Source organism: Mustela putorius, unplaced genomic scaffold, assembly GCF_011764305.1.
Source record: "Mustela putorius furo isolate JIRA1106 unplaced genomic scaffold, ASM1176430v1.1 tig00003909_pilon_pilon_pilon, whole genome shotgun sequence".
NCBI lineage: Eukaryota > Metazoa > Chordata > Mammalia > Carnivora > Mustelidae > Mustela > Mustela putorius.
The window spans coordinates 32,258,847-32,271,089 of NW_025422057.1; the positions used below are offsets into that span (position 1 = coordinate 32,258,847).

Here is a 12,243-nt window from a genome sequence, read left to right on the forward strand (position 1 = left end):
GACTCCCAGTCCTTAAAAAAAAAAAAAAAAAAAAAAAACAAAAACGGAGCTGTTCCAGGAAGCCCAGAGTCCCCAGATAGCGGCTCTCGAGGGTCTTAGTGGTGGCACCCTGGCTGGGGGTTGCTAGGTCCGCAGAAGCCAGCCGGGGGGAACCCACCAGCAGTTGCTTTCTAACCTTTCCACATTGTGAAATGGAAAACTGGGAAGGCCCACTGTCCCTCCTGATACCCTGGACCGCTCTTTCCTACCCCCCTTGCTTCGATTTCTCCTGAATTCTCCTGCAACGCCCCCTCCCCCGCCCCCCACCACTCCCTTCCCATATTTGATGGAGGCTGTTTTGGTCAACAAACTTTTATGGATTACACAATAATAATAATAACAACAACAAGGCAACTGAATTTCAGAGAGATTGCTTAAGACCATTCACCTAGGACTGGGCAGGAGTCTGAGGGTCTGAGGAAACTGGAGAATACAGATAAATAAGTAATAGTGTTTAAGATAAGACAAGGTTGCTTGTGTTTGGGGTCAGAGCTGTCAGTCCGTCAGGGGGCCATTTTCTGAATACAAGCTGTGTGCCCAGCTCAGAGCTCCTTCCGCAGGACAGGAAGAGAGATCAAAAAGATAGAAGATGAGGTCCCTAGCCCTCACAACAAAGACTAGCATTTCGTCTCCATCTAAGGACTTCGATTTTTATTTTGAAAACTACATCATCATTAGAGGAAATGATCTTTTAAACATTTCCCCAGTTCCTTTCTCCAGTACAAGTTCGTTTTTACTTTCTCCTAAGTTTTAACAACAGGTGGATGTGTTTTTTAAGATAACATTTACCGATAATTTTGTTTATACATCATAATATTGGGTTTACACAGAATTTTGCAGACTCTTTTTTTACGTATTCTTTTTTTTTTTTAAATATTTTATTTATTTGACAGACAGAAATCACAAGTAGGCAGAGCGGCAGGCAGAGAGAGAGGGAGAAGCAGGCTCCCCGCCAAGCAGAAAGCCTGATGTGGGGCTCGATCCCAGAACCCTGGGATCATGACCTGAGCCAAAAGCAGAAGCTTTAACTTACTGAGCCACCCAGGTGCCCCTACATAATTTTTTTTTAAGATTTTATTTTATTTATTTGACAGACAGAAATCACAAGTAGGCAGAGGCAGGCAGAGAGAGAAGGGGAAGCAGTCTCCCCACTGAGCAGAGAGCCTGGTGCAGGCCTGATCCCAGTACCCTGGGATCATGACCTGACCCTAAGGCAGGGGCTTTAACCCACTGAGCCACCCAGGTGCCCTTATTTTACGTATTTTGAAAGCACATTTCCCTGCCTGCTCCTAGTCTTCGCTGTTCTCATTTTCATGCTGTATACTATTCCCTCGTGGCCACACCATATTTAGCCACTTTCCTGTTATTACTTGATTCCAGTTTTTTGTCATTATAAATAATGTGGCTATAAATATCTTTGTACATATAGCTTTTTTCTTCTTTTAAGTTATGTTCTTGGAATCGGTGCCCAGAAAAGGGATGACTGGGTCAGAGGGTTGACTGTTTTATAACTCCTGCTATGGAAATGAGAGGCTGCTCTTCCATGTGTTAAATGTTCTCAGAGCTTAAATGAAGCAACATTCAACAGCTTAAATGAAGCAAACTCAAGCCCTCTCAGAAGTACTAGTGCCCTATTATATAGAACAAGCCCTTATTGGCACCCACGGTATACCATGTTCCTGCTAGCTGGACACTGGGTATGGGGAGAGGCAGCCCCGCCCGTGGGGAGCCCAGAAGTGGTGCCTTTTTTTTTTATATATATATTTTATTTATTTAGTTGAGAGAGAGCATGAGAGGGGAGAAGGTCAGAGAGAGAAGCAGACTCCTCTTGGATCTGGGAGCCCGATGTGGGACTCGATCCCATGACTCCAGGATCATGACTGGAGCCGAAGGCAATTGCTTAACCAACTGAGCCACCCAGGCGCCCAGAAGCAGTGACTTTTCAACCTTTTTCTTTCCTCCTAGGACACAAAATATTCCAAACTGTTGCACAATGAAGGGCAGACTCAGAATTGAACGATTCCCCCAAATTCTGGAGGGACTCAGAACACTAACGTGTTTTCTAATCAACAAAATCTAATCAAAGAGGACATATTTTGGCTTTGATGAAGCAGGTGGCTGGTTCCTGGCTGTACCCCCAACTCCTTTTTCTCAGATTCAGGAATATTAGATGCAAGGGAGGGAGAGGCTTGTGTGGATAACATAAATCCACTTTGATTTCTAAACGAGCAAACCCTTCCCAGACATATGCATTTGTGCTGTGACACAATTGGACAAGTAAGGTGATTCGTTTGTGTGTAAATCTGGGCAGAGGACTCCTCAGTCCCTGTGCCAGGATCACAAGGAGACAGAGCTCTGCTTTTAACAAAGGCATTGAGCTTGTGCTCTGTGTCAAGCCCTGTGCGGTGGCCCAGGTGCCAGTATGAGTGAGTGCCGAGAAATCTATGAAAAGCCTAGACCCCAGAGAGGGTGTGTGGGTATCAGTGTGGCCAATATATTTTGTTTGTTAGATACTAATGTGCCAGGCATTGTTCTAGGCACTGGGATACATACAGCAGTGATCAAAACAGTGAAATACTGCTGCCCTCGTGGAATTAATGCTTAGGGGCGGCGATGGGACAAACAATGAGTAAGATATTAAGAATGTCACGTGGAGAAAAATAATGTAGGGAAGGTGAGAGTGCAGTCTAGAGAGGTTTGAAATAGAGTGCTTAGAAATGGCCTCACTGGTCTGATATCTGAACAAAGAGAAAGCCACGGATGGCTAGGAGAGGAGCATTCCAGGCAGAGGCCCTACCTCGATGCCCTGAGGCATGAGCCGGGAGTCAGGCCAGTGTGGGGTGGGGGGCAGCAGCAGGATATGAGGTCAGAGAGGGAGTTGGGCCGTTCTGTGTGTGGCCCAATAAGCATCATAGGGACTTCAGTTTTACTCGGAGAGGAGTAGAGTAGAGACCCAGGGGACAGCGCAGGGGACTTGGTCTGGCATGGAGAATGCACTTAGGGGCCAGGATAGCAGGGAGCCCAGGTACAAGGCCCGTAGCAAACTGGGGACTCCGGGTTTTGTCCTCAACCCAGGGGTCTTTTCGTGCTCTTAACTCTTGGCCCCTCCCGGACTTGAGGTCTGACCTGTTGGAAAGGTCAGAACCTACAGCGAACTCCAGCCTGGAGGACAGGTTCATAGAAAGTTTTTCAAGTCCCATTCCAACACCGTTAGCATTAGAAAAGTCCCAATAGGAGGTTCTCCTGCGCGGGGAGGCCGGGCAGGGGTGCAGTTACATCACTGACCAGCTGTATGGCCTCGGGCAAGTCTTCTAACTAGGGCCGGCTCAGTTACTTCATCTGTAAAATGGGACTAAACGCCCTGACCGCTACATCGCATCAAATGAGATCATTCGAAAGCACCTTTTAAATATCATTATCTTTTACAAGCGGCAGCCGTGAAAATGCAGTTGACCTCAGAGGGCTGAGTTAGCAGGGCACTTCCAAACTCGTTTCCGAGAGCGCCGAGCCGGGCTTTGTCTCCGCGGCGGTGTGCTGGAACCTGCTGGGCTCTCACCTAGCACCCACGACCGGGCTGGGAACGCCGGCGGCCGGCGCGGGAAAGGCGGCAGACCGTGCACTGGGGCCGGGCTGCGGAGACCCGGGGCTGCCCACCCCTCCTGCCCCTGACCCGCCCCTAGTGCGGGCGCGCGGGGCTGGGAGAGGCCGCGGGCCGGCGGGAGGTCGGGCGGGGCTGGCGGGGCTGGTGGGGCGGTGCGGCCGGGGCGGAGCCGCCCCCGCCCCCGCGCGCTCCCTCCTCCCGCCAGCCCCAGGCTCCCCGGGCCCGCGCCGCGCGCTCTTTCTCCAACAGCGGCGGGGGAGCCCAGCGCACCGCGTTCTGCTCCGTCTGTCTCTGCGGGTCGCTTCGCCATGACCACCCAGCAGATAGTCCTTCAGGGCCCGGGACCGTGGGGCTTCCGCCTCGTGGGGGGCAAGGACTTCGAGCAACCCCTGGCCATTTCCCGGGTAAGAGCGGTCGGGACGCGCAGGAGCGGGACGCACCCGGGCTGGGGAGCGGCGTGCCAGGAGGCGATTTGGGGGGCCAGGGCCCCGCAGGCGCTGCGGGAGACGGCCGTTAGGGAGCCCGGGCCGGAACTGGAAGGGCTGGGCGCATCCAGGTGCGCCTTGCGGCGAGCGATCACCGTGCGTTTCGGGCCCGCAGCCTCTTCCCCGCCGCGGCGCTCCGGGGCGAGGTGAGCGGGCGGCGGCCAGGCGCGCACTCCCGGTGTCGGCGCGCGAAAGAGGGAGCAGTTTTCGCACGTTCGCTACAGAAGCGCGGCCCGGCGCGGGGACCGCTTTGTCACCCCGCGAGGGCGTGAGGGTCCCCGCAGGACTCGCACGCTGGCAAGCATCACTTCCCGGTTCTTCACGAGTCGCCGAGGGGCATAAAGTAGTTTTGGAAGCAGCTGGAAAGACCTGGAAGAGGGGTGGAGTCGGTGGCAAGTTTCCCCAGCGCAGGTGTGATGAATTGCCCAAACAACTAGTTTTCCATTCTTTGGACTTAAAACACGACCAGGTCTCCCCTCCTGCATACGTTTCCGGGAAAAGGGCTGATTTTTTAAACGAATAAGGCCAAATGAACCCTCTTGGACATTCCTCTTCCCCTGCGGAAGGTGGCCACGCCGTATTTCTGCCTGGCGTTCCCAGATTATCAACCGAACAGCCGCATTTCCCCCAAGGATACTGGGTGGGGAGGGGTTCCTACTTTGTGTGGCGGCTGTGGGGCGGGGGCTGGCGGGGAGAGTGTTGCTTGAAAACTTTTTGGACGGGTCTCCTTTCTTTGGGAAGGCCCAGGTTCAATCGGAGACCACCAGGCCCGTTGCCCCCAACTAAAGCAGACACCACCCGGGAGACTCAGACTCAGGGTTTGGAGGCCCAGGCTTTGGTCATCTCCTCTAGACTAACTGTAATGTTCCCATGGGAGTTGCCTTATTCACTGCCTGCACCTAGACGGCGGCCAATAAATATTTTCCGACTTAATGAAAAGGGAGAGCACAAAGCAGTCTCTGGGGTCCATGCCCTGCCTAGAGGCCTGGTGTTCCATTTTGGGGGCCATCTGCTTGCTGAAGCTGACCCTAAACTTGCCTCCTCAGCCATCTGAACATCTCTTTGTTCTTAGTGGGGAGGAGGGAGAGAGAAGGGAAGATCCCTGTGGCATTTTGTTTTGTTTTTGTGTTTTTTTTTTTTTTACTGAAATCCCCACCTCCAGAAGCTGAAGGAATATGGTGGGTGGTGCGGGAGGCAAAGTACTGGGAGCCTCTGCTTGGCTTCTCGGCCAGCCACAGTCCTAGCCACATTTCCTTCCAGGCGGGTCTAGCCCAGTGAGGAGGTCTTCTCTGATCATCCCATCAAAGCAAAGGGGGCAGGTGTCTCAGTTCGTGGGCCCTGTTCGCTATTTCTTCTACCTGCTGTCCTGAGGGGACTTCTTGGATTCTTTGGGTAGGTACATGCTGTCTTCCTACTTACCCGCCGAATTCCTCAAGTGTAGGTACTGTGCTTTCTCCAAGCCTGGCACACAGCTGAACCTGGCCGTCCCCAGTAAATGTTTGCAGGCTTATTAATAAATGCTTGTCTAGGGAAGGCACATTTAGACTCCCTTACCTCATAGTCCATTTGTCCTTGCTCTTTGTGTCTATAATTAACCTGTCAGCCCTTTCCACTTCTGAATTTATATATGACACGAAACCCTTTTTTAAAGAAGTGGAAGATATATGGCCGGTCTGTTAAAAGGGCAGTTACCACCCATCATTTTAACTGCTTTAAAAAGTCAGTGCAAGTGGCACTGTGCAGGAATGACCATGTAGCGTGGAACCCACAAGACTACATTCACTGGTTTGTACCTTAAATGTATTTCTTCATTGCGTTATGAGCGATATAATGTTTAATGAGCATGTACCGTGCAGTGCCGTGGGAGTCCCAGATATGAGAGGACAGAGCTCCGTTTTCAAGGTGCTCAAGGTCTAGGGAGAGAAGCTAATCTTTATAATGCCCTTGGCAGTTGCTTTTATTGAAAAGTGAAAGTGACTCAGAGGAGGTGACGTTCTTGTGTTTCAGGGTGGTTCACTTGTTTCTTCTCATTTCTATGTGGAAGGAACGTGCCACCTCCTGGGGTTGGGAAAGTGGTCATTAAGGGGCCTGGGGGGGTCGTCACGATCTGGTGGGGGTCTGGTTTCTGCTTCAGACTTGAGCTGTACCTGGGGGTGAGCTTTCTGCTGTCTGAGGCTTCCTCCTCCATCTCTGCCATGGGGATAACCCCAGCCACAGGTGGCGAGTTCAGGAACATCAGAGTGCTCTGGAAACAGTGAACAGGAGTGGGGAGGTATGAGCAGTGACAGACATACACACCCTCTGGTTGGTAGGTGTGCTACGTTTATCATTTTGGGCGGATACACTTTACTAGTATGGTTTTATATATGTAGACTATGAGTCTCCACACCAAAGCAAACGTAAAAGTTACAGGAGGAGAGAAGTGCCTTTCGTTTAATTATGTTTGCTCTCTCTTGCGTGAATTACTCTGATATTGGCTCTACTCTTTCTTTAAACTGCTAAAGCTCCCGAGTGGAACTGTAGTCTTGTGTACTTGAAATTGTTTCTTTTTCTTTTTTGAAATAAAAGAGTCCAAAATATAGATGCAAAGCAAATAATTATGAAATAAATACCTGTATAGTGCCCCCACCCAGGTCAAGAACTAGAACACTACCAGCACCCCAGTTATAAATAGAATAAATAAATAGAATAAGCACACCAGACATAATCCAGTCCTGACTTAGGAAAAGCAACTCCTTGTTTTTCTTTATAGTTTTACTCCCTAAATGTGTGTCCTGAACACCATGGCTTCATCTTACCTGTTTCTGGGCAGAATCCTACAGATCCTGTGTTGTGTGTGTGAGAAGAGTTGCTTTCACGCCTCATTGTTCTCATGAGTGCTACTGTGATAAAATTTCAATCCAGGTTTTCAGCTTTAAATGTACATAAACCAACTTTCTTCCTTTTCCCAGTTTCTCACTTGAGGCCCCTACCTTGGACTCCCTGGTGATCTAACCACACACATTTGCCTCTGTCCCCTGAGATTTTGTTCTCTGTCACTTCTTGCTCCAAAGCTTCAGTTGGCCATCTCCTTGAGGTGGTCCCCCCCCCCCCCCCGCCCATATCAATGTCTTATTTCCTCTAGTTGCTTTCAAGGGAAGCCTTCAGAGAATCCACACCCAGGCCAAAATTGCTGCTCAATTTATGTTGACTGTTTTTCTCTCCCAGTAACTGACAAAAGACAGGAAGGGGTGGGGCCAGAGATAAGGGGGTGCTCTTGCTGGGAGGAGCTGTCACTTGCCTCTTGAGTAAGCCTTTGCTAAGAGCAGTGTGGTTTTATGGAGAATGCTGTATCCTTTGCTTGGGCATCCTAAGGGAAGCTTAATAATGGATACTTTGTCGCCAGAGGGCCTTTTCTGATTTTGAAGAGCCGTTATTTTCAGACTGAAGTAGATTTATGTCATATCCTAAAGGTGGAAAGAGCAGGGCCTGCGTGTCAGATTGTGAAGGGCAAGAAATGTCCATAAAGCCTCGTTCCGCATTAATAGCCCTTGCCCTGCTCTCCCTCACCTGGGAAATGTTAGCTGCTGCAGCTGATCATGGTTGATCTACAGCGAGAGGAGGAAGAGGGTCCATCAAAGGGAATAGCATTTAAGTGCTTCCAATCATTTTTTTTTTTTTTTTTTTAAGTCCTCTCTACGCCCAGTGTGGGTGCCCCTGGAACAGCACGTGAGTGAATGGTTGAGCCTGCTGGCGGGAAATCCACCAGGCTTCGTCAGGACCTCTGACCAGATATTCCCCCCAGCCCAGCCTCCTAAATGCCAGGGTTGGTCTTGGAGGAGGGGAGGGGAGAAGAATGTCTTTCAGGGATTGTTGCAAGGCCGATGACCAAGAGGAGATTATCACCTAACTGCCAAGGTCACACTCTCCTCAGCGGATCAGGACTCAGAAAAGCAGCGGACAGGACAGTCAGTCTTATGCCGGGAGCAGGCCGGGGACTGGCTTCCAAGCTGTGCTTGTTCCCCACGCCATCCCCTTGCTCTTGGGAGAGGAAAGCCTGCATTCTTTGCCTTTCACAGAGAAGCTCCAGTGCCTGTAGGTTAGGTAATTTGTTTGAATTTACATAGTTTTTCACTTCCTTTTAAAAGAAAGGGTAGAAATTGGGTAAAAATGAGCAAACATGGCTAGGGCAGAAAATTAATTTTTTAAAGGATGATTGGACTTCAGTGTGTGCCCATGGAAATCCTGGGGAAGTTGCTACATATCTGTGGGTTGCCTACTAAGGGGTCCAGGGCAGGGACTCAAGCTGAGCTCTGCTCCAGTCCCCAGCACCACAGTGGGGGAGCCCTGGGGTCCCTGGGGTCAAGGTGCACACCTTCTCTAGGGGCTGCTTTTCTGTAAAGATAAAATAATAAACAAGCAGACCCACTGGGTCTTGTACCCTTTAAATATGAGAGCCTACTCTCTGTTGTAAAAAGTGTTCCGGCTTTGGGCATAAGGCATTGGTCGTACCTTCAACTGTGAGTTAAGAAAATGTATTCTGAATTCAAAAACGTTTTTAGATGAATTTATGTTATGTTATTAATCTATGAATATCTGTGTTGAGATGACTCTTCTGTTAATCATAGGAGCCTCAGTTTACACTGGAAAGATTGTACGAGATATATTTATTTGACCAGCTTGCAATAATGACCACAGTTAAAATGTATATAGGACATTTTAAATACCAGGCACTGTTCTGTGTGCTTAATATATTCCCACAGTCATCTTTACACGTATCTTGTGAAGCGGATCCAATTAAGACACCCATTTTGCAGTTGAGGAAACTGAGGGATGAAGTGTTCAGTACTTGGCCTGCTTCTTACAGGTGATGGAGCTAGAATTTGACCCGCCTGGCTTCAAAGCCCGTAGCCTTGATCTCTTTTTCAAAACAACTACTTTAATAGCACCTGACATTTCTTGAACACTCACTCTGGGCTCCATGCACTCCTGCCTTATCTTTTGTGCTCCCCACAACCCATGACACAGATACACAGGACACTCAGTCCGTAAATTGCAGAGCTGGGATTCGAAGTGAGACAGCCTGGATCCCAGGCCAGCTTTAACCACTCTCTTCTGCCTCTTAATCACCCACGACTGTCAGTATTTTATTGGTGGTGATCATGGCACACAGCTCAGCTCCGAGAAGTGCTAAAGGTAGTACAGGGATGATAGGATGGGTAGGGGGGACCCTCTTGGGTTCCTCACCCCGGAACCCGCTGTACCCCTGAGCGTTGGCTGTGGGGGCCCTCCAGCTGCTTTGTGGCTTCCGCCCTAGAGCTCCTGGAGCTCAGAGCATCCCAGGGAGCAGTGCCTCCCCCTCCCTATTCCCCTGCAAAGCCAGAAGCCCCCGCCTGTGAAAACTGACAGTCCAGCTGTGGGATTCCATGCCCCCCCACCCCACCCCGAGGACAGTGGAGAACAGAAGTGCAGAGGATTTGGTGGGTTAGAGAGAAGCCTGCCAGTTTGGGGCAGAGGGAATTTGGGGGCAGTTTTTGGATCAAACGAAGATGACTAGGGATAGACAGATGCAACTTATCTAGCCAGTGATGGGCCAGGAAAGTAGCAGCCGAGTCAAGGCCAAAATGAAATGGACCCACAAACTCAGAAAGGAAAAGGAGGTAATTTCCGTGTGGCACTTAACACCCTGTGTGATTGTTAACCCTTCCGTTAGACTTAGCTCAGGTCAACTACAAGGCTCATCCGTAACTGAGGCCTGCTGTGCCCTTTCATGATGTAGAACACTGCTTTCTTGCCGCAAACATTAAAGATGATTTCCCAAAGGAGCACGGGTTCTTTTTTTTTTTTAAAGATTTTATTTATTTATTTGACAGAGAGAAATCACAAGTAGATGGAGAGGCAGGCAGAGAGAGAGGGAAGCAGGCTCCCCGCCGAGCAGAGAGCCCGATATGGGACTCGATCCCAGGACCCTGAGATCATGACCCGAGCCGAAGGCAGAGGCTTAACCCACTGAGCCACCCAGGCGCCCCAGGAGCACGGGTTCTTGACCAAGGACTCAGGACCCGGTTTTTATGGCTATGACTACTCCTCTGTCACATGAGACAATAAGGACATAGGTATGACCTACGGAAGATAAAGATGTCTGAAAGGCATACACGTGGGCCAAATTCAGATGGTACCTCAGTGATTTATACCCATTAATTTTTAAAACAAATTATAAAAAATACTCATGGTTCTAAAGCTGAACGTACCCATATCCTACGACCAACAATTCCGCTAGTTAAATACTCCATGGAAATATGTCTGTATGGGCAAGCCAAAAGCATGTCAAGAGTTTCCAGAGCCGCACTATTCACAGTAGCCCCAAACTCAGATGATTTCCGTGTCTAACAACAGTAGAATGCATAAATGGATGGCAGGGTAGGTACGGGCCACAGGACAGCAACAGGAATTGCAGCCGTGCACAGTGACACAAATGAGACACACACAGGCACACTGTATTGAGAGAAAGTGGGATTCCAGTTGTATAAAATTGATCAGGCAAAATTAACCCATGTGTTAGAGGTCAGGGTCAGAGCTTAGTGAAGGGAAGGAGGCAGAAGGGGCCTTTGGAAGCTCAGTTGTGTTTCTTCATTGAGTGCTGGGTTCATGGGTGTTCTCCCTGTGTGAGGATCTGGCCCGCTGTGGATTTAGAGCTTATGCAGTTTTCTGTGTGCGTGTTGTACTTCAGTTAAGACTTTCTATAGAAACTCTCATGCATGTTACCAAAAAATCAAATAACAAAAACATGGAAGGCATACAGCAAGAAGTTCCCCAGTCCTCCTTCTCAGAGGTCAACACTGCCAACAGTTTGAAACTTTTTAGACTTTTTTCCATTCATGTAACTTTTTTTTAAAGATTTTTTAAAAGATTTATTTATTTATTTATTTGACAGACAGAGATCACAAGTAGGCATAGAGGCAGGCAGAGAGTCTGATGCGGAACTGATCCCAGGACCCCGGGATCATGACCTGAGCCCAAGGCAGAGGCTCTAACCCACTAAGCCACCCCAGTGCCCTTGTAACATTTTTAATACTGAAGTACCATATCATAGTAACTTACATGTCTCGTAGACGTCATCGTTTTGTACTTTTTGCCTTTTTTGTACTGTAGCAAATCAGGAGTTAAACACGTCCCGAGGAGCGCCTGGGTGGCTCATTCGTTAAGCAGCTGCCTTAGGCTCAGGTCATGATCCCAGGATTCTGGGATCGAGCCCTGCATAGGACTCCCTGCTGGACTGGAAGCCTGCTTCTCCCTTTCCCTCTGCCCTGGCTTGTGTTCCCTCTCTTGATGTCTCTCTCTCTGTCAAACAAACAAATAAATAAAAAATATCAAATCTTGAGAAAAAAAAAAAAAAGAAGTTTAGGAAAAAAGACGTCTTGATGTCCCACAGTCTCAGAATCTGCCTGCTCTGGGTTCTGACTCGGTCTTGTCTATTCCTTAGCCCTGTGTCAGCACCCTCACTTGTAGGGTGGGGATAATAGTGCTTGTCTTCAAAGGTTGTGGGGAGGATTAGGAGGATGTACAGAGAGAACCTAGCACTACAGCCACCACCTGGAAGGCATCAGGTTGTGGTGGGGCCGTTAAAAAAATTCCAGTGGTGATCTGTGCATTGAGTGCCGATTACATGTCAGACACTGTTATAAATTCTTGACACCTATGATGTCACTCACTCTTCCCAGCAACCTAATGAGGTTAATGCTATCATCAGTTTCATTTGATAAGTGAACTGAGGTATAGAGAGCAACTTGGCCAAGGTTACATGTTTAGTCAATGGTTAGGCTTTGAGTTATAGATGGTGATTATTGAAGTGATTTAAAAACACATGGCAGGGGGCGGCGGTTGTGCCCATATGGCTTAGTCAGTAAAGCCTGTGACTCTTCATCTTGGGGTTGTGAGTTTGAGCCCCATGTTGGGTGTAGGGATTCCTTAAAAATCTTAAAAAAATAAAAAATAAAAAAAATAACACATGGGGTTCCTAAGGGCTTGTTTGAGAGATTCAGTGATTTCTTTCTTTTTTTTTTTTTAAAAGATTTAATTTATTTATTTGACAGAGAGAGAACAGAAGTAGGCAGAGAGGCAGGCAGAGAGAGAGGAGGA

At 48.8% G+C, this 12,243-nt stretch overlaps 1 protein-coding gene across 1 annotated transcript in view; it reads left to right on the top strand.

Annotated features, from left to right (window-relative positions):
- Positions 1 to 3,827: 3,827 nt before the first annotated feature.
- PDLIM1 (PDZ and LIM domain 1) overlaps positions 3,828 to 12,243 on the top strand; it is a 45,992-nt gene continuing 37,576 nt past the window's right edge. The window contains exon 1 of the mRNA XM_004749628.2: positions 3,828 to 4,044. Coding sequence (XP_004749685.1) covers positions 3,949 to 4,044 — 96 coding nt within the window. The 5' untranslated portion in view covers positions 3,828 to 3,948. The remainder of the gene's footprint in view (positions 4,045 to 12,243) is intronic.